A 22,924-nucleotide genomic window follows, 5' to 3' on the forward strand; every position below is an offset into this window, starting at 1 on the left:
TAACTGCCTTCAGTGATTCATCAGTGAAATATGTGCTCTGAATACTTAGTAATCTAACAAGTACATAAACTGTAAGATAAGGAAACACATGAATTCCTTCCAGGCGACAAGCAATCACTTACCCACAACTGTCAATAACTTAATAAGATATTGGTTACTCGAAAGAATATAAACAAAGTTTGTACAGGTGAGGTTTCTTCCTGTTTCTCTTGTTGAGCAAATAGTGCACCTTAATTGCTATGACATCTAGCCCTGTCCTTTACAAAGCTTTAGGCACCAAAACCAATGTCTTCAGTGTAAGCTTGTCAACAATGTATCCAACTTTGAGGTTTCCTCGTCGGCTTCAGCTTTCATCCTTACCGCACTGAAGGACTTTAGCTTTTATAAAAAGACTAAGGGCCTAATTACGAGTTTGGTGGCCCATTGGACCGACAAACCTGCAGTGGCGGTCAGGGACCCCCGTACTAACGGTCTGACTCCCGTATTACGACAACAGTAGTTGGACCTCCATAGGACCACCGCAACCACCAGGGATCGGGATGGTCTGAGGCTACAATATGCTTGGCGGTGCCGCTACGGCACGGCCAAGCATATTACAAGTTTCCTCACCGCCAGCAGTCTCATGGTGGTGCTCACGCCATGAAAATGCTGGCGGTGGGGAAACTAAGGGAGCCCTACAAGGCCCCCTGTTGCCTCAGGGCCTGGGGGTACATGCAGGGGGGGAACATGGTGTGCCCCCTTATGTGCATGCACCTCAATTCCTGCAAGGCATGGACTGAAAAGTCTATGCCGTGCAGGAACTTGCTTCGGCACTGCAGTTCAAAGGCTCACATATGAGCCTCTGAACCAGTGCTTAATTTGTAAAATATTAGGTGCCGGGGCTCTGACCAGGAGACCACTGCAGCTTGCACCACCCATCACCCTTGTCATTGCTGCCAAAACAACTACATACCATCTCTCTCGCATGTAAATGCGACAGTTCGCATTATCCCAGGTCCCCACAGCTAAAGGAATGGCTGGGAAGGCAGATATTACCAATCTTTTAATGTATATTGTTTCCTTAAACAACTGTTATACTGCTCATCTCTAAATTACATGAGCAGCGCCACCTTGTGGCAGACTGCCCTAAATTTGGTGTTGACAATTAGGTGCCGGTGCCGAGCACCGGAAACCAATTAAGTGCCGGTGCTCAGCACCGGAAAGCACCGGCTCAAATTAAGCACTGCTCTGCTCTGAACTGCCGCGCCACCCGCCAGACCATGAAATGGCTCGTAATCTGGTGGGCGGGCGGCTGGCGGCTTTGGCATTGTGGGAGCGGCGTACTGGCGCGACGGCCCACTATCACACCGCCAAAGTCGTAATCAGGCCCTGAGTCAGAAGGTAAAGCTTTGGCCAGAGCGACCTGCCTTGTTTATCCGACCTCTTCTCCATCACAGTCAGAATAAAATTGCACCTAGTTCCTGGCCCAATTCTGCTTGTGGATCTGATCTGGCCATGACATCAGATGCCTGAAGAATTGTCGTGCAGCCACTCAAGAATGGATTTTCAAGACCTCTCTCACTCTGAACTTGGTCTCAGTTTTATTTGTTTCTCACCTCCGAGGCAAGCAATCTTCATCAAGTTCATAAACAATATGATGAAAGAATTCAAAATGACTTTACACCAGATTTCAAGGACAGCAAAATATTCTTGGGTTTCTATATTATTAAGATCCTTGGCTTCAGATTGTTTGACGTCAACTGACATGGTGACATGCCATTCCTATGGTGGCAGTGCTTTCATGGCTGGCATCGGTGAGAATCATCTGTGCCCCCATTGTCTTGCAGTGAACTTCTGCATTCAAATTTCTTAGAAAATGTAAGAGTATAGCTCCAACTCTTAGAGAACTACACTGGTTCCCTTTGCCCGCCCAAGACCTGTGGGACCCCACCACACATAGAAAACAAAATCAACATGTCCAGAGGCCTCCACAAGACGTGTGGGCAGCATAGGAGGATTGGAATCCAAGAAGTACAGGAAGGAAAGGGAAATATATCAGTCCTACTCTGCTTTGCGTTGAGTGTGTGAAATTTCACCCCGGTGGAAATCCAGAAATGGCCACCTCTACCCTTCAGAAAAAGAAAATAGCTCAGACACTACTATTGAAGCAATACCTTATTTCAGTGTAATCACTCGAGACACAGGTGCAAAAGAATAATGCCTACTCCTATCGACCTCACTTGCTACCATGCCCACTCCCCAAAGCCACACTCCAACTATCCCTTCAGCTTCTGCTCCTCTGCCACTTTCGCTGTTCTACCCCCAGCCCATCCTTCCCTCCTCCACCAACCCCTGGTGACTTTTAACCCGCTTCAGGGCACACTTAATCTGTAGCTAGGCTTTCACTGTGTAAACACAGATACATATGACATAAAGTACCCTCTAATGCATGAATTGCTATAAAATGGCACATCAGTATTGTAGGATTTTCGACCATGTACTTATCTGGCTCGTGCTTTCTATGGCCTACACCCCCTAACTTTAACAAATTAATTGAAATAGGATTAGCTTTGAGGATGTCTGGGGTATTTTTAAGGTGTTGGCGATCACAAGCCATTCAGGAAGACAACTGCAGAGTCGTGAATTCGAAATCCAGCATGTGCATTTTGCAATAACTATAACATACATCACAATTATACTCATGCACCTGAAATTCATGAAACAAGCCATAAGAGGGAGCCAAGAGCACAGGAAAATATTTGTTTATAGTGAGCACTTTCATATGTAATACTGTTCAACCTAGTGCGTACACTTAGCTCTCGCCTCAAAAACAATCACTTCTCTAATATCTTTATGAAAAATTTCGTTTGAAGTTAAATTAATGTTTTAATACAATAAATACTGCTACCGAATGTGAATCATGCTGTGGAAAATATAAAAATGCTGTTGTTTTCTTGGAAATATTAATGAAAGTAACTCTGGCCATTTACCATTTTCTTTTTTCTCCCCCACTAGCCAGCCAATAGACCTTTGACCCGAAGCAGAACCTTCGACCTGCGGTGTGGTCTCACGAGACACACGTTTACCTCCTCGGGCTGCTTTCAAATTGAGCTGTGACTAGGGTCAGAGGTCAGTGGGACAGAAGTGAAAGGAATTGAGCTCATCTAAATTGCAAATATGAACATAAAAAATGATTTTCTGGAACAGTATGAAGTGGTTGTCCTTCGTTTACACTGTTTTTTTCTACCTACGCCTAGCCAAATGGGAAATGACACAGCAGATGCTATTACACACACTAGGCACGGTACACAAATATGACCGAAAGGTCAGGTCCTTGTTAGGTCAAGTAATAGTTTTGCGCCCCTGATAATATTCGTTTGTATAATGTTTTGAGTTGTCAATTTTTCTGGGCATAATGCCGTGTGCCAAAAAAGGCATCGCAAAATTACAACCAGATTAGCAAACACGGGATGACGTGGATTAGTTCTTAAACTCGACGAGTAATGGAAAAGTGCTGATTTTCTTATCCGAAGAAAACATACTATAGAAGAACCAACACAATGAATTATTTGCATGATTTGTGACACAACTATTTTTTTCGTTACACTCTTAATAAAGCATCAGCTGTGTAGATTCAACATACAGTATCGGTTTAAACTTGTAAATATTGATTTCTGAACAGCAGATATTTTGTAGATGTAAATTGCATTGTGAGTATTCAAAAAACGCTTCGTTAAAACCTTGACGAAATGGTCGATTTGTCTCAATACTTTGCAGAAAACAAACAGAAAAAATAACTGGTGTTAGCGTGTTATGTGTGTAAAATCAATACAAGAATAATGTATGAAACATTTGCCTTGAAATGTTGTTTTGTGCAATTCTTGAATCCGTTTTAATATAAGAAAAAATAGTGTTGGCCCTTAATTTGTTGCAACATCTGAAAGTTCATTGGGTCGTGACCCCCTCTTTAGGATAGTTTTTCTGGGCACCTGCAAAGTCACTAGGCACGCGGTCTGAAACAAAGAGGCACGCGCCGAACTCCAGTTGCCAAGGGAACCGTTCTGGTTGACCAATGAATGGAAGGTTCTTGCCCCCACATTGGCTATGCTATGTCAGGAGCAGGCAGGCGCGTGCCAGCTGCTACTGAAAGAGCATTGTGTGAGACCAGTAGGCGGAAAGCACAACGGACAGGCAAGCTAGCACCGGAATAAGTTCATGTTGTGCTGCCACTAGTCAGTCACTTCCAGGGCTCAGCACTGTTAATGCTGTGCATGGAATATTAACGTGGGTCAATAAAACATGTTATTTGTAACAAGTGTACAAATAAACATAGATTCAGTCATTTAAAACAAATTCCAAGTGACCACAATAAAACAGCCCAATTAATGTGCCAAGACACTGCGTGCTGCCCCACTCACAGATTGCATATTACAATAAATTTAAGAACAATTCTACTAATACCCACAAAGCTTAGTCAATCAACTTCACAACGCTGCATGGATTTAATGCCTCGTGTCAAAGGTTTGGTTAAAAAACTACTACAGTTGAAATACAGCTTAGAATAGACCTTTTATAAAGATGCATAGAAAATAACATTGTATTTATTACCATTGTTGAGGAAGGGCAGTGGTATTATACCCCCCCATTCAGCACTGGCAATTAATATCATATTGCGCGATGCAAATAAGCAGGTATAGTATCTCACACATCACTTAACATCCTGAAGTTGAGGCTTAAAAATATAATAAAATCAATGTATGACAAGAAAGTTCACCATGCAAATTGTATGTTCCTTTCCAAGAACACTACATTAGAGTTAAGTTCCTACATGTTGACTATATGTGAATATTTCGAAATGCTTTGCGGCTGCCAGATTGTCTTTACTAAATCATAATATGCAGCAAATAATTCTACCAGCACCCCCCTTCTGCTGGTCTAAAGTAGCATATGACCATGTAGGGCCCAATTTAGGAAAACAGAGATAAACTATACCACAATAAGCTTTCTTCTTGTCTGGATGTAAGTAACGTTTTGAATTATTCATACAATATTCCTACCAGTAGAGGCTCGTATAGGCCGTGCTGCGGGGCGGTGGGGCGGGGCGGGACGGGGTGGGGGTTGCAAACACAGACATAGGAAGGAACGGTGGAAAGTAATTATTACGTTCCTCCGTTCCGTCGTATATCCATGTTTGCTACCCCTCCACCCTGCCCCTCCCCCGCCCCGCCTCACCGTTACGCAGCATGCCCTATATGAGCCGCTACTTATTCCTACTTGAACAGGGTGCAAGGATTGTATCTGCTTCTGGCAAAGAGGCATCTTTTGGAGTGCTCCTTATCACTAGTACAAGATTTGGGTTCCGGAAGGTCTTGTAGGAAAAATTACTTGGTCTAAAGCCAGAACTTCGTGATATTACCTCCCCTACAATGAGTCCCCCCTTTCCTCTCCCCTTCCTGGATTCTCCAGGTTTCAAACTTTTCCTTTTCCTTTTCTCGTTAGTCCATTAGAGGTGCATTTTGCGAGCAGGGCAGCATCACTGTATGTGGTGTGTATTGCACCGCCCACAGAGTGCCAAGAGCAATGTTCATCTATCTGACTTGGCAAATGGTGTGCACCCAGCAACTATGGTGCTGGCGCCGCATAGTAGGTGAGTGGAAGAGGTGTCACCACTGCTCAATGAGGCTGTGGTGAAGTCATCAGATCTTGCAGCTCAGATTCCTCCTTGGTACCAGATGCAAAATCTACCACTCAAACAAGTGGGGTGCTGATTCTTCTTTCCAGTGGTGAGTACTTGGGTACTTAGGTAATGTGTTTCTCTTGGAGCACTCTTTCCCTTTCTGTGGGACCATGGGCCATGGTTTGGTCTCTTAGCATTGAAAGACTTCATGTAACTTGGTCTTGCAAAGGAACTTCGGTGGAACACAAGTTCCTCTGTACATTCCGTCCGGGGGGGGGGAGGAGGAGGTGGGGTGTACAATGTACAATCTCGCTCCTAATGCAGCATCACTTTTGGATCCCAAGGCCTCACCCTCCTAGACTGGTGCGGTCCTTCTCTTGTGTAGCAGTGTTCCTCAGATCCTACAAGGGCTCTCTTCTTCTGAGCAGTGTTTTCCTCCTGCAGGGGCACTTCCAATGTCCCTAATGATCAGTTGGTCATCTCCCTCCCTTTAGAGAGGGACCAGTCAACAGCCTTTCTGTCAGTCTTTGTTGAAGTTCACAGGTTTCTTGTCCTGGAAAGGGGACTTAGCAGTAAGTGTCCTAACTCTCGAGTACAGAGTTTCTTGGTCACCACTGGCATGAAGAGGCCAGATTCCTGATAGGGACATCCTGGCACTGTGGTTTGATATTTCTGCTCTTTCTGTATAGTGCACTTGCAGACAGGAGTTGTTTTTTAAGATAGTCAGCTTGAAGACCATCTGGGTAGTTCTGATATTTATTCTCCGCTAACAGATTCAGCCAGGGGCTTGGTCGCAAGGTGCTAGATGGAAATTGTGGTGTAACTTGGAGTCTCCTATAAGGAGAGATCCCAAACAGGGTACAAAAGAAGTGGAGGTTGTCCCACTTATCTACTTACAAGCTGTGGGAGGTTGGCCTCGCAGTGAACTATGGCCAGAAGAGGGCAGGGGAAACTCCCTTAGCTTCAAAGGGGACCTCTGTCTCCTGTTCTAGTCTTCTCCACACCCAAGCGTCTCTTCCTCTACAAACAATAAACAATCCCTATATGTCCTGGAAGGGTCGAACAAGCCACATCTTCTGTTGAACCCTCCCAAACTCTCCAGATTAGGTACCGCTTGGATGTTGCAAATAAAAATTGATTCCAGTGTGGCTGTACTCATTTGTCACACACACTCCACACAGGCATCCTATTTACCCAGAGAAAGATATATGCATGGGTCATCCACACTCCACAGTTTGCACATGAGTGGACAACGGACCCATTTGCAGTGGATTTGCAAACCAATTTAAAATGGTTGAAGATGCCAGCAGGTGACTCTCCCTGGTATGTACAGTGAAAAAGGACTGCCTTGCCGCAAGAAACAGTGTTGCTGCCACCACTGTCCGTACTCAACATTCCGGCGACCTGACCGTAGTCATACTCTGTAAAGAGGATTGACATGGTGTGCCCCTTCAGACCACAGAGCCCCCCTCAGTGTCACAAAAATGCTTCCATTTGTCATGTGTGCTGAAGTGGGGGTAAACAATTCACGGCGTGCTATGATGAACTCGAGGCAGGGGTGCACACTTTCCAGAGCTATATAGGGGATCTTTTTCTTTCCCCAGAACATCCACCTAAGTCTTTAAGAAGTAACTTGGTCATGCTGTTAAGTGTGTGATAAGGAATTACATTTGTGAATGCTCACTAAGTTACACCCCAGTTAGTTTTCATCACATCTGTGTGCTATTTCCCTGACCCACCTCTGGGAATGTCAGAAGTGTAAATTAGGTTCCAAGCTATGGTTAACATTTTGAGTTTGTGACTAACCACATACTCATCATTTTGGGAGCATTCATAAACCACTCTGTGATTCTTTCCCACCCTGGTAATTATCGAAGATTTGCTCCTGCAGTGAATCCCTTATCAGGGGATAGGGAAAGTGTTTCTCCTTTGGAAAAATATTTTTTCGATAGCAAAAAAAAATAGCAAACTTGCCGTTTTATATCTGTACTGGTTTTTCCCAATTCGGAATTGCACTTCGTGAACAGTTCTGTATCGGGAAAGTGCCTTCACCTAAACATTTACATGTATTTTCCTGGAGTAAACACTGAAAACTATGATTGACACCTGTATACACCAGGAAAGGATTAGACATTTCCAAAAAGTGTAAATGTACATTTAAAGAAATCTCTGTGCGTACTATTACACTTGTTTGTGGATTAGTCCCTATATCTGTACTTTATGCACACATGACTACTTTAGGCACAAAGCAGTGCTTGCACCTACCCCTTTTTTGCAATAAACTTGCATAACGTTTATGACTTTTTATAGTAGTAACAGTGATTTACACCTGGAAAAATCCTTGATGTATTGTTTCCTTAAGATTGCACCACCTTACTGACGTAGCGTAGGCGTAGGTAACAGTGACACTGGTGCACAATCTTTCATAGTAAATCAAGCTTCAGGTACGAGAGCATACAGGATCTGTAGTTATCAGGAGAAAATGTCAATACAACGAAGTGAGCAGCTTTTTACCCACCAGACCTACTATGGGTAGAAGTGTTTAATACAATTAAGCACATAACCAGGTGTGCATCTTGTGACATTGACATTTGCTTTGCCTGTAAAGATTGCAGGGCATATTTACAATAACTGGTGCATCCCTGCATATCAGCAGGGATGCGCCAGTTATTGTGCGCCACGGCTCCGCCACCATGGATGCGCCGCCTTTGCAATGCGGCGCACCATGGGACAAAAACGGCACAGATGCGTGACGCATCTGTGCCGTAAGAGTGGCGCATTGCTGGAGTTGCGTCGCAAGCGTGACGCAGCTCAAGCAATGCTCTGGGGGGGCCTATCTTGTTAATGCTGCATCAATCCTTACGCCTGCTTCAGGCAGGCGCAGGGTTTTGACGCAGCATGGGCCTAAAAGTGACTGAGTGAAATCTTGTAGATTTCACTCAGCCACTTTTAGGAGACGTTCCTGCGCTGGAACGCCCCCCCTGCGCAGGAACGCCTACATGTGGCGCAGGGCTTTACAACGTGACGCATCTCCCAGATGCGTCACGTTGTAAGTACCCCGCACCATGGCGCAGGATTTGCGCCGCCGCTGCATCACAAAAGTGACGCAATGGCGGCGTAAATGAGGCACAAGGGGCTTGTAAATCTGCCCCTGTGTATGCACACCAACTTAAAGACTTTTTACAGAGGATTTACTTACATCATTTTGCTGTGCATTTTTATGATTTCACTATTCAAAACTTAAAGCTTGTTTCTTTTTAAAACCAAGGTTCAGCTCACTGCCAGCAAATACAGCTACAAGAATAATTACATCTCTGACAGGGAAATCTCTGCAGGCAACTGTGATGGCATCAAAGCAATCTCACAATTGCTTGGAGAGTTTCAGCAGTCTGAGATCTTCAAACACAAATGCCATCCAAACAGCTTTTCGACAAATGTATCTTTACCGATAGCTCCTGTTCACCAGCACCTCTTCTAATGCAATATTTCCGTTATGAAGAATGGTTAATGTTTGTTGCAATCTTAATCTGAAAGAATCATTGCTTTGCCACTGACTAGGAGTTTACAGGCTTGCATGCTAAATTCTGATACAAAGCAGTGCATGAATTTGAATGCTGACATGTGAAAGCCAATCACATTCTTTGGAATGCAATCAATCTGCTATTGTTATTTGATGCCTGACAAAATCTTGATTGATAACACTGACACCTGTTTTCTCTCCCTTACTACTTGGTCGTTTTCACCATCTCCCTACTGAAGAAGAACATTGCGCAATCATAAAAGTTGCCCTGTTATTGGAGAGAGAAGGAGCCAAGCAGTTCGGAGGATGGAGGGAAAGAAGGCGAAGAGTAAGCGCGTTTTCAAATTAATGAATGTTTGTTTCTACATATGTATGTGACATTTCTGTAGCCCAAACCTAGCACAAAGGCAATGAAGTGCTGTACAAGGGCAAAGACAAGCATCATTTCAACAAGTGATAAGAGAGGTAGCTGGTTTGTGGATGGTTCATGTATTGTGATGTAGCGTGCCAGGGCAATTCTGATGGATAAGGGTATAATGTTCCAGAACCAGGATGCATATATGGTAACGGTCTGCTGACATGTATTCTTTGCCTTTTTCACACTTCTTAGTATGCAATCTCTTGGCGCCCTGGCTGCTGGTGTGCCGAGAATCACCATATATGGGAAGCTAGTCTGCAAGATAAGCGGGAATGTTGATCGTGATGGCTTTGCAAATGATGCAGCTGGTTATGAAGATGTTGCAGGTTGGTCAAGGGCAGCTACTGGAGTTCCATCGGGTTGGGGGTAATTAAATCATATTCCTTCAGGCCCTGGAAGAGACATGCTGCAGGATGAAGGATGACTTTAAAGGGAGCCAGTGCAGAGTCTGAGAGGTCATGCAGCAGCATGAAGTTGCTTTCTGGTAGAAGCGGATTCCCTTTCTTCAGAAGAGAGAGCTGGTACCAGACCAACTTTGTGTATTTTTGGAAATGTGTTCCTTGAGGGTGAGGGGCATGTCCAGGATAAATCCGAGTGACTTGGCATTTAGTGAAAGTTGGGGGTTGAAACAGTCAAGTTTCATGCCATTGAGCCAACAGTTTCTTGTTTATTCTTCCTGGCAAATACCAGTAATTTTGTCTTGTTTGGGTTGAGCTTCAGGTGGGCATCCAGGTCTGGATGATGTGCAGGCAAAGTTTGGAGCATTGGCTGTCTGAAGCAGACGAGACTTTAAAGAAGTGTTGTTTATCATAGCTGTATAGGTGAATGTTGATGCTGTTATCTGTGAGTAGAGCACCAAGTAACCCATGTAGTGGTTGAAGGTGACAGAGGACAGTAGGAGTCTGCAGGTAATCGGGATCTTTTAGGACCTGTGAACAAACTTGTTGTCAGGTGGAAAGGAACTGAATGAAGTTCGCTAGTGAATCCCATTCGAGACTCCAGCATCCATATGAGGGTAGGATGGTCGACTGTTTTGAAGGAAGCAGCAATTACAAGAGACAAAACTCATCTTCATCTGTGGTCAGGATGATCATGCTGATAAATGATAGGTGAGTGATTGGCCTGTAGTTGGTGAAGTTGGCAGGTGCAGGTTTCCTTAAGAGTGGAAGGATCTGGGCTAACTTGAGATCTTCTGGGAAGATTCCTTGAGTGATAGTGGCATTAACAATGGTAAGTAGAGGTGGGAGAACACGCCCAGAGAGAGCTTTGAGGAAGAATGAGGGTAAAACACCCTCTTCATAAGTGGCTTTGAGGGAGCTGAGTATGTTGGAGAGATCTGAAAAAGCTAGTTTTGTGAAGGATGACCATTGTGGGCTTCTATGGGAAGGAGTGGGCATAAGAGATTAAGCAGGCTTGGTGTTGTGTATCTGCCAATGGGAAATAGCGTAGGAAAGTAGAACTGCCTATACTTCCACCTTCCTACCCTCACCTTCTCCAACGTATTCTTCTTTTCTACCCCCTTTTAATCCCTTTTCTCCCCCCAAAGGGTGGTCTCATTTAACTCCTGCCCTGTCTCCAACTTGAGGTGGGAGAGGAGGGTTTCAAACACTGCAGTAATCCACCTGACAATTGTCTTACTGACCATGGTACCGATAACGTTTTTAGCCTCAAGTGGATAATTTCAGCAAAGGCCCTCACCTCCACCTTACTCGCATAGGAGCGCCCATTGTATTGTTAGTCAATGATGTTTCAAAAGGGTTTGTAACAAAGCTGGATGCTAAAGAGATATTCTGGACACTTTAGTGTTGGTGGTTGCTGATGAAGTAAGACTGGATATGAAAATACATTTTTTACTTTTCAATAGATAGCCTATTTAAAGATCCACAGTGGATAGCCTATTTGAAGGTCACACCTTACTGGCAGACATCATTCTGATGAAAGTGAATCTACCTTTGTGGTGGATGCATTTTTGTCAAAATTGAATGCCGAGTAGGCCATTATGTTCTTTCAACCCACTAATACTCTTTTGTTCTGAAGAAATAAACCCCCAAAGCTTAGTATTTGAGCAGTCTCAGTAGTCTGCTCTTCTATGGACCAACTCAGCTGGCTGTCCCCATATCAGTACTGTAATTCCATGAGTAACAAGTACTACAAATCAGAAATGAGGAGTTTCCACTAGTACTTCTCCTTATAGGGGGCAACAGCTAAGCTTATCTGCCTACTTGTTCCAAAGACTCGTTGTAAGTCCCCTGCCTCCTTCATCAAATTCAAATAATGTCATGATTCCCATGGCATGGGTGTCCGCATTTGTGGGAGTAACTTGGTCAATGCTGATACTTCTGAAGCCTATTAAATTACGTCAGATGCTCAGCTATTGCCCTGTTTTGCTCAAAAAGACAAAAGGTCTCTAGAGAGACCTAAATAATTGGACTCTGGTCTCTGAAATGTGAAAGGGAATGCCAGCTCATCCTGACTATTTTTAGGAGACCAAAGACCCTGGTACACCCTCACGTCACAAAGTTTCCTTTCAAGGCTGAAGAAAGGCCACATATCATGCTTGCTGTATTAGCCATTGGCTGCCTTAGCAACCAAGATACACCCCATCCCTGTGTCAGCAATCTTTCACCTTAATGGAAATCATATTTGAGACATGATTACTGCAAATCTACATTCACCAATAAATTACATTTGCCATATGTAGGTACATGTGGCAAAGATGGAGTTTTCAGGGTGTTCCCAAATCATTATTTTGAAACAAGTTCTTATGGTGAAAGCAACCTTTTATAAATAAGAGCGGCTATTTTAGCCTGCACAATAAGAAAGCACTTTTGATTTCTGCTACTTGGGCCTACATGTGGCATCTGACTTGTCTGCCACTAGAGCTGCTTTCTGTGCAGCACTACTTCAGCCTTACCTAAAGGTCATAGAAAAAGCCAATTATCCCCTTATTTAGGGGTCAGTCCACATGCACTGGAAGTTGTTTAGAAGCCTTCCAGAGCTTTGAGTCAAAATAGGTCAGCAATCTAAGACCTTCAATATCAAGAAAACATTGGGGAGATCATGCTCAAAAGTGGAAAAGAGTCAACTATTAAAACAACAAAATTATGGGAATTTCCTACATAAAAACAAAACAAGCTGAGAACATTTTATGTCATGATTCAGCTTGGCTTAATCTCCTTGGTTGGCAGAACAAATTGGATGGAATAAGGGTGATTTTCTTCAAAAAGACTCGCTATTGCTAGGAATACCTAGTCAGATGTTCTTCCATTGTCCGATTGTCTCTCATTGGTTAAAAATGCCTATTGGCAATTTTAAGCAGCCTCACATTAAACCCTCAGATGATGCTATAAAACTCTGCACTATGTCAACCTTTCCATGGGTTCAATTGTGTATTGCTAATTATCTGTCGGCAGCAAGAAGGTAAGGAATTGTAACTTTGCTAACACATGCTATTACTATTCTTTATAATCTATTCATCTTATGGAATAGGTATCCAATGCATCTTTTGGAATAGCTATTCGATGCTTCATATTATATTATGGTTTGACCTAATTTTGTTCTCTTCAATACTAATAATGTTGTGCCGCTACTATACTCTGTTAAGCAATGGTGAACGTTATGCTACTTTTAATTGTGACCTCTTAGGATATTTTATTGGTTAACTGTCACGTAATTAAATATTTATATCTTGATGGGAAAAGACCATATTTGAAATTGTTTTGCTCATGAACTAACCTTATCCTCATGTGTAGAAGCAGGACCAGAAAGGTAAAAATAATTCCAGACATAATTGAGGATAAGTCATACTTTTGATCAGCCGCAGCCCTTGCAGGTAAGAGCGGTGGGGCCAGGTGGAGGGGATTTCGATGGATGATGACGAGTGAAAATTAATGAATTATTTATTTTTCCCTCAACATCATCCGCCGACATCTCCCCCCCACCCGGCCTCACCGCTCTTACCTGCCCGAGCCGCAGCTGCTTTTGATGCATGGGTTTACACAACTCTCAAAACTGCAGTCTCAAATACTACATGCCACTTCTCAGCAGCTTCCTATCCTTCAAGAGTTCTGCGTTGTTCCACAGCTCTACACATTCTTATTTATTAAGTTGGCTCCTATTTGTCAAGGAAGACCCTCTACTACTTATCTGCTGTCTATCTGCCTCGCTCTCCTAGATTCTTTCTAATGCACTCCTTAGCCCAGTACACATCTAAAAGATCCACACCTACATACTTAGTTTCAAACATCACACCCACTCACCTCACTAGGTCAGCAAATCGTTAATATAAAAAATCCATACTGTTTTTGTCTGTCCTAATTGACACTGCATTAATCTATGGCTCATCAGTCTCTAAAACACTACTTGCCACTGCTAGGTTTTGTAACCTTATCCTCTCTATTTCCCGATAGTAGCAAACATCCCAACTCCGGGCCAGCTTTAGGGCAGTGCAGCCTGTGCCGCCGCACTTGGCACTAACCTGTAGAGGGGGGTGATGACCTCAGGGGGGGGCACTGTGTTTACTAATAACTTAAGATTGGAGAGATGAGGAACACTTTTGCCCGGTGGTAGTGAGAGAATCCGAGAAGGAGGTCATGGGGTGTGGGAGAACCAAAAATAATTGTCACACCGGGGGCCACCAGCGCTAAAGCCGGCCCTGTACCAGCGGATACACCATGTAGCTCACTCATAGCCTAGCTTTACAAAATCAGAAAGCAACTGCTGCCATGCTGTAGGTTTTTTGTACTTTGGCAGCTATGATATCTCTATGTGGTCAGGTTGGCATTGCGTTGCTTCTGATGTCTCTTGTGTCAGTATCTTATCAAACCCTTGCACTGCACATTTCCCACTTTGTGAGCCATGAGCAAGCCTATGCACCTTCACTCTCCAAACTCTAAAGGTTTTTGGTTTACCTACTTATCTCAATATGTTCTCCTGGCAGTCACAACTTTCTACATGTTAAAGTGGTCCTCCAGTCTTCATATGACCATCAGGTTTGGACTTTGGAATTGTGATTTTGTTTGTGATGTTATCAGTAATGATGTTTAGGGTGTAGTTAGAGATACTATTTGTGATGGTGACATTGGAGTTATTAACTACGTATTTATGTTATCTGTGATATAATGTTTGAGGTCATGAGCAGTACTTTGAAACATTAATCTTATGTAGGGAACTGTGCTCCCACCCAACTAAACCATTGTGAAAGAATTTGTTAGATAGAATTTGTAGTGATGTTCCAACACAGTCCAAGTCTATAAATAATGCTTATTGATAAACAGAAGCAGTCGGAACAGCGTCAACCTCTGTTTGTCTTGCTCACCACCTCCAACATATTTCCCAGTACAAATTAGCACATCCCAATCAACGTATGTGCAATGGAATCACCATGTAAGGTTGAACCACACTAGGCACCACCACCAAACATGGTACACGCTACAGTATTAATAATATGCTCCAACACTTCTGCTAAGCCTGTAACCAAAATATCCAGTCAGCCAGTGCCTTTAAGTGAATTTCTTTAATTTTCAGATGATATGCTCTCACAATACATACATATGCCCTTTCCAATGTTCTGCATTTGTGTGAGTGGTCTACCAAATAGTGACAGTGATAAAAAAAATCCCAGACATGGATGCAGCAACAAGGCAGCCTCTTGTTTCAAAAGCAGCACGGTTCCCCAGATTACCAACAAAAGCTGCAAACTCTGCAAGATTGCAATACAAGAGGTCAATAAAATGTCACAACACAAGCGGCCGCATCTGTATATGCTGAGTCATTGACTCTACAGTCCTTGGAGTGATGCATAAGGTTAGCCTACCAATCATCTTCATTAAGATTACGGCAGACATGGCCGCAGTACAGACTAATTGGTCAGAGTAATCAAAAATTAACTGATTCCCATTGTTCAATCTATGGGTTTTTGGCTTCCCATGTTTTAAATCCCAATGTCTCTAAACACTTAAATTATTTATGGACTTTTCAAGATGTCCATGAACTTTTAAACGAGAAAATGTGCATTTATACAATTTCTTCCTTTGCCCTTGGTTTAGTGTGAAATATCCCTTGATATGGTTGGGGGTGGATCGCTGCTTGTCATTACCAATGCATTTTGTCTACCGCACATTTTTACAGTGGAGGTGTTTTTTTCCACTTTTTGTCAAAATATATCTTAGGGCGCATGATAATACCTGCAATTCAAATTTTATCACAGTCAAAGCATCTCAACTACATCAAGCTGACAGCCAAATAAGGGTCATATGTGCATGTAATTGTTCCATCTTTAACAGCTTCTTGCCTGGCAGAATCCTTTATGAAGGTACACTGTCTACAGGTTATGCCCTAATGCCACATCTTTGGCTACAGTCACTCGCCTGAAAATGTAGAAGGTCCAGAGTTAAAATTTGTGTGTTCATTCTTGGGCAAAATATTACAAAAATAACCACAAAGCGGTTGGTTCTTCTATTGATTGTCACTGGGAAGCGGGCATAACTACAGCACGCAGCTGTGGAGGGTTAGCATGTGACCTACCATTGAGATTAGTAGCTGGTGCACAGTTGCACAGTAAGATTAATGTCATTGCTTTGCTTTGTGTTTTGAGCATCTTCAATAGAAAAGTCAACCTTCTCCAACAGAACTGCAACCCACTTGATCCGAGCCAGGAACGGAACAAACATCCAAATATCTCCTATAGTAAGGATCCCGCTTAAGATCGGCAAAGGTATGTTCAAACATGAGTATTGCAGATACGTGCTGTCATGCTTTTGTTCACAGCATAGAATGTGTGCATTGTTCATAAAAGTTAAGAAGACTTTTTCAGAGTACAATATTGAATGGCAAGCCACTCGTGAACATGGAGGAGATTGCCACATTCACCCCTTTAATATTCACAGGCACTGCTGCACCACAAGATCCATTGCCCATGCACTGAGTGGTGAGAGGCTAGCTGGGCTCTGTCCCACGCGGCATTAAATCCAAGATCATTAGGATGAGCTGTGCAGGGCCCATCCTCAGATCTTCATTCATGCCATCTGAGGCTTAGGGAATATTCACTTTTACTCTTCTTGAAGAAGCATAAAGAAAAATCTTAGAGCCATGCTTAGTTGAAAAATGACTCTAATTCCTATGGCAGCACATCTGTGTGGTGTATACATTTACTTAGACCAATCAGATGCACAACAAAAATAGTCAGTGGCAGTGCTCAGTAGCAGCCCATCTCTAATGCTGGACAGTGATCTCCCTCCATCCCTTCATACCCCCATACTTCCTAACACTTACCAGAACCCCATGGTGCAAGCGAAACAAGGTTGGCTAATGGACATTTCCTGCCTTCTCTGGCACTGAATATCTGTGGTTCAGAGTAAAGTATTAGGCATCAGTCCTGATCATAGCATTTAGTCTGATGTAGAGTGAACTCCGCACACAAAAGAATGTGCTACTATAGTTCTTACACTTTCTAAATTATAGTTGTCTGTTATATAATACATTAATTTATTTTTAAATGACAGAGAATATTCATTGCCAAAAAGGCTGAAGCCAAAATGGGATACAATAATAAGCACTGAGCAAAGAAAACAAATAAGGCCTGTTCCACAAAGGCAACTTACACTTTTGAGTAAGTCTCCAACTTTTCAGTAACTTACACTTTTGTAGTAACTTACACTTCTACGGTAAATCCAGGGGTACACAAGGCCAACCAATGGTACTGCAACACCCTCCCACAGAAATTAATGGAGTTGATGACTTACTTCAAAAGTGTAAGTTACTACAAAACAAGTGCAGTTTGTGAAGATTGAAAAGTAGTAAACATACTCAAAAGTGTAAGTTACTATAAAAGTGAAGTTTGTGAATAGCAGTTTTAGCAAGTATCATAGTTCTATTGTAGTACTGCAAAATGTACTACAAAGTGCAGTTTGTAATCAGGCCGATAGTACTTTATCTTATCCTAAATTACTACACAACATAGCAATAATAAGGAAGGAAAAGACATTTATAACAAATTCCTACATCCCTTTATACCTTCTTACAGAGAGCAGAAGGGATCTTGTTTAAAAATGCAGCATGTCAGGTTCAGAGCTTCTGTGGGTTCTTTGCTCTCTATCACCTAAAAAATCAGTCCCCCACAGAGATACAGGATGCTTATATAGGTGCACTGCTCCAGATGTTATGGTTATACCTTTTTGGTTACCGCAAATGTTTGTGTAAATGTCTAAAATGCCAACAACGTTTGCATAGAAGTCTACTGTTGTAGTATCCTGCGTTTGTAAGGTTTAGTATTATTCTCCTCCTGCTCAGCCCAGTGCCTGTGCTCTGTGCCCAATAGAATGTTGTAGTCTTGATGTGCCTCGGAATGTTGGGACACAGAGAGGTGATGCAACAGTTGGACATGGGCTGAGCAGCATACAGGCTGATCCTGGTGGGGTTCTGATTCACAACAATGCCAACAACGTTTGCATAGAAGTCTACTATCTTTCAGAGAACCCCGTTGGTTAAAACTTTTGCGTAAACTTCTTAAATGAAATTGCAGAGAAAACTTGAAAATGATATTCCATCAATGTATACATGATGGCACAGAAAACGTGGAAAACAATTGTTTTAATTTGACACATTCCCAGACTTGCCATTACTCATAGACCTGAGAATGTGCCAAAATGCTATGCCTTCCAAGGTGAGGCGTAACAATGAGAAACATCTTTTTTCTGCATTCTGCAGCACACATAGAAAAAGGAAAATGCCTCAGGGGATTGCTTTTGTACAGGAAGGTGCAGCGCAGGCACTTTTGCATCATAGAGCAAGGGTGCCTGCATTGGTGCAAGACTGCCCATTGGTCGCCAGCGATGTTTAAAGACAGTAAAGCGCCGTATTGTGATATATACGGTGCATTCCTGCCCTTTCCCTGTAAAGCAGCGCACAAGAGCAGGAATGCACTGTATTTATCACAATATGGCGCTTTACTGCCTTTAACCATCGCTGGCGCCCAATGGGCTGTCTTGCACCAATGCAGGCACCCTTGCTCTATGATGCAAACGTGCCTGTGCTGCACCTTCCCATACAAAAGCAATCCCCTGAGGCATTTTCCTTTTTCTATGTGTGCTGCAGAATGCAGAAAAAATATTTTTTCTCATTGTTACGCCTCACCTTGGAAGGCATAGCCTTTTGGCACATTCTCGGGTCTATGAGTAATGGCCAGTCTGGGAATGTGGCAAAATCCATGGGTGTTGCAAGGGAACACCCATGCAATGCCCATGGAACGCCTCCTTGGGGCAGTGTAACTCAACGCAGTGATTTGTGCTACACTGCATTACTTTTTGTTAAATATGGCCCATAGTATCAATGGGAAGAGAGTGCCTGCCCGAAGAGATGCTGGAGCCTTCCCCACTATGGCAGTATGTTAAGCTTGAGGATATACTCCCTGGATCCAAGTATTCAGGATTGGTAGCCAGTGGAAAGCGCATGGACACACTCGGTGTACAAGTATTCTGCTAAGGGCAGCCCATGGACAAGTGACAACAGGAAGTTCCTCTGCACTAATGGAACCACTATCCTCTTGCTAGGCCACAAAAATGAGTGCAGGTGTCCCCTCTGGCCACTACCAGCTCACATTAAGCGCCGGCAATATGACTTAAACCTTCGGTTTTTACAAAGTAACACCTTTGATGTTAAAGGATATTGTCAGGTGTAGTCAGACTTATACTTAGGTAAAGGGGACTCCTATGCATGTGTAAGTTTCACCTGATTTACAATGTGTTAGTACATGTGGCAATCTTTGAAAATAAGAGTGTATGTGTGTCTGACTTACACACTCGTAAATGTAGCCGAAGATGTACTCTCGGGCGTTTTCATGTGTGGGTAAGAGGAGTTGTCAATTTACCTCAATGGGTATTCAACTCTCACGTTCAATTGCATTTCTGACGGTGTAAGAACCCCAAAGCTTCACTTGTATGATAATGTCAATGGACATGCTGCTAAAAAATGTTCAAAATGCTCCTTATACCCCATTTTTACAGAGAAAAACATGTAAGGGAAACATATTTTCAACCAAAAGAAAAATATTTCAAAAGTTAAAATATTTTTTTTTACATGAGGAAAAATACCCTTTATCAAATTGACTGCGGTTTCTTACAGCAGGCATACACTTGAACTGTTCCAGTGGTGGATTTTGTGAATTATGCAAACAGGCCGAGCTTCCACCCACACATACATTTAATTGTAGATTGCTAATGTTTTTGTGAACCAGATTCATGATTTATACACTTTTAGATTTTATTCATAATTATGCGGTCTCTTTAATGGATATTTCAAGACCTGACTGGCCCCATTCCGTGAACTAAACAATTTCAAACGCAGACAGCTTGGTGTAGTCTTATCTGATTGTATTTGGAGTATCTCGAGGAGTTGATATGCATTGCAGATTACATATTTGCAAAATGAATTCCACATCAGGTACCTTCCCAATAGATAAGAACATACCATCCTTAATTAAATTGTTTGACATCCGCGCAGACATTCGAGTCAAACTTTACCTGATCTAAATATTTTAAATTCCTCCAAATGTTTTTTCCTTGTGGCATGCATTTCTTGCTATTGGAAGGAAACAAGTCCGCTTCAGAGCGGCGATAGTTACCAGCAAAATGGAAATTAGATTTTTTTCGTTCGTTAAATTGGTTGTTCTTTTCACATATGTGCTTAGATAAATGTGCAAAGCAAGATAGATACATTTCAGCTTTAATGCAGAGTTAACTATCTAGAGATAAAAAAAAAGAACGTTTAAAAATAAATAATATGTGAGATGGAGGTGCAATGAGACTAAGAAAGGACTGATCCATTGAAGGATTCTATTTTCTAAGTTGCCTATGTCTCGGTGTACTTGGAAATGCTGAAACCCCTCCCCCTTATCATATAAAACACACATTATCGATCTGCATGGCAGTGGACTTTTAATTAGGTGTCCCTGGTGCAGAGCGGTTTTGTGTGCCTGATAAGAAAACATTTGCTATTCTCAGAGCAGGGGCAAACTCATGCCTACCCTGGCAACAGTGGCTTAGTCAAAGGCAGAGTGGCTGTCTTACGGTGTCTGCCTTTCACTGTGGGCATCAGGTCTGGCCTCAAGTGCAAGGGAGAGCAAAGATCTTTCCACAGAAATGTACAGAGTGTGACTGCACCTGCCTTTGGAGTATGCCAGGAGGGGCTTTAGGATGTCTGTACCCTCCTCCAAAGGGACGCGCCCAGAGGATGCAATAATAGTGTGCCACGACATATGCAGCGTCCATTCCTCCTAACTACCTCTTTGCCTTTAGTATGTACAGGGCAAAGGGCCAGATGTATGACGCTTTTTTCGTCTCGCAAATGGCCCGATTCGTAGAATTGGGCCGTTTGTGACCTGAAAAGAGCATTTTGAAATGTACAAAGCCTTATTTGTGATTCAGTAATCTTAAAAAATGAAAAGGAAACTTTTCATTTTTCTTTTTTAAATGTCTTCCATTTTCCTTTAAAGAAAACGGGCTGAATTTCAAAATGGAAAACTGCTTTATTGTAAAAGAAGTCACAGACATGGTGTCTGCTGACCCTATCAGCCACCATCCCTGTGAGTGCAGGCCATTCCTAGTTGGTCCCAAATTGCGACCTCCCTCATGAATATTAATGAGGCAGGTCCCTTGCGACCAATTGGGTGTTGCAAACAGGGTCAAACAACTGTTGTACATAGTTGTTTGCGATTTCCTAATAGCGGATCGCAAACATTCGCTATTAGGAAATCGCAAACGGAAGTCTATGTACATCTGGCCCAGAGTCTTTCCTCATTTGCATGTGGTCATGCAGCCATGCAAATGAGGGACCGGACTCTTGGGATCACTCCGGCACAGTCCATATTACAGAAGGGGTTGCTCGAGCAACTGTGGCCCATTCTGTAATACCAAAGTGCCCCAGAGAGCAAAAAGTGGGCAATAATGACTTGTGCAAGAACAAATAGCGCAAACTTCGTAATATCAGGTTATTGTTTTTAAAAATTGTGTGAGTAAGAAGTACAAAGATATCTGTGGATAAGACTTTTGTGCTGCTTATGTGTTTTTACAGTTTTCATAAATTTACAGCTTTCATGGAATTTCTAGAAATCCCCTACAGTATGCATAGAAAGCACACAGACTGTAAATTCTCGTGTAGTTCTTCTTAATGGCATTGTTCAGACATCCGTGTGACAGATACATGCATTGGCACATTTCTGTGGGATTTTTTTACCGCACCTGAAAAATATGTTTCCATTCAGAGAAATCTGTTTTGTGTACTGCCAGGAAGTATGGGGTGTTCTAAGACATTCTACACTCAAAAAAACAGGGCTGGGGTTAGGGCAGTGCGACGGTGCGGCTGAACTGGGTGCTGACCTTTGGAGGGGGTGCTGACCTGGGGTGGGGGGGGGCTGTGTTTGGTAATAGCTTATGACTGGAGAGATGAAGGGCACTTTTGCCCGGTGGTAGTGAGGGAATCCGAAGGGGCGGTCATGGTGTATGAAGGCGCCATAAATTATTGCTGCTCTAACATAACCCATTGCTACCTTTAATGTGAGCCAGTTTCACTTTTCGTGTGTGCCTGAGTGAGCGTAACCATCCACAATGCTTTTTAAACATGTATAATATTCTAATTTTTCAAGAATTTCAAGCATTGTGCATGTTCTTTCCCCCAACCTCTTGTTATCCTTGCCCTCCTCATCACCTGCCTGTACACCATTATCTCCTAACATTCTCCTTTCCCTGCACCTATCCCTAAACCTACTGAATTTCTGCCGTCCTAGCAGCTTTTCCTCAGCAGTCGGTGGAATCACTGGTCTGAAACGCTCCCAATTCCTGAATATGTTTATCAAGATTTTCGATTTGGCATGGCATATTCAACTATGTGCGCTCCGAAATTAAGTTTTTGTAAGTGAAAGGGAATCGGTTAGATTTGCAAAGCTTTCCTTCATGACTAGTTTCGAATTACTCGTCAATATGACGGTTCTGAGTCACAAACCTTTACTACAAGATTAGATATGACTTACACCTGGGCTAATGCACAAAACGTTTCTTGTGAGTAGTGGTCTTTTACTCCAGGCTTAGGTGTGACTTACTCAGTGAATTTCTAGGCGTAAGACTTAACTTGTAGGTCCCTTAAGTAAATATGTCTTACTCCTAGAACATTTCACAAAAAAATGCACTTATGTCTCAAGTCTGAATATTCATGTACACCTATCATCCGAGGCAGGAGTAAGACACAATAACTCATCGAAAACTTTTTTTTTTATAGTCATGAGCAAGTCACAAGCAAATCCAATCTAATCAAATCTTTGTGATTCGAGCCCTCTGTTAAT

At 42.7% G+C, this 22,924-nt stretch overlaps 1 protein-coding gene across 4 annotated transcripts in view; it reads left to right on the forward strand.

Annotated features, from left to right (window-relative positions):
* The window catches only part of LOC146821434 (uncharacterized), an 85,899-nt gene that overhangs the window by 40,710 nt on the left and 22,265 nt on the right, over positions 1–22,924 (forward strand). For 3 of the 4 annotated variants that reach the window (XM_085612376.1, XM_085612375.1, XM_085612377.1), the window contains exons 5-7: positions 2,995–3,108; positions 9,416–9,504; positions 16,190–16,309. In XM_085612376.1, coding sequence (XP_085468502.1) covers positions 2,995–3,096 — 102 coding nt within the window. In that variant the 3' untranslated portion in view covers positions 3,097–3,108; positions 9,416–9,504; positions 16,190–16,309. The remainder of the gene's footprint in view (positions 1–2,994; positions 3,109–9,415; positions 9,505–16,189; positions 16,310–22,924) is intronic. The other variant, XM_085612378.1, reaches the window with a different exon arrangement.

The sequence above is a fragment of the Triturus cristatus genome, chromosome 6 (assembly GCF_964204655.1).
Source record: "Triturus cristatus chromosome 6, aTriCri1.1, whole genome shotgun sequence".
Taxonomy (NCBI): domain Eukaryota; kingdom Metazoa; phylum Chordata; class Amphibia; order Caudata; family Salamandridae; genus Triturus; species Triturus cristatus.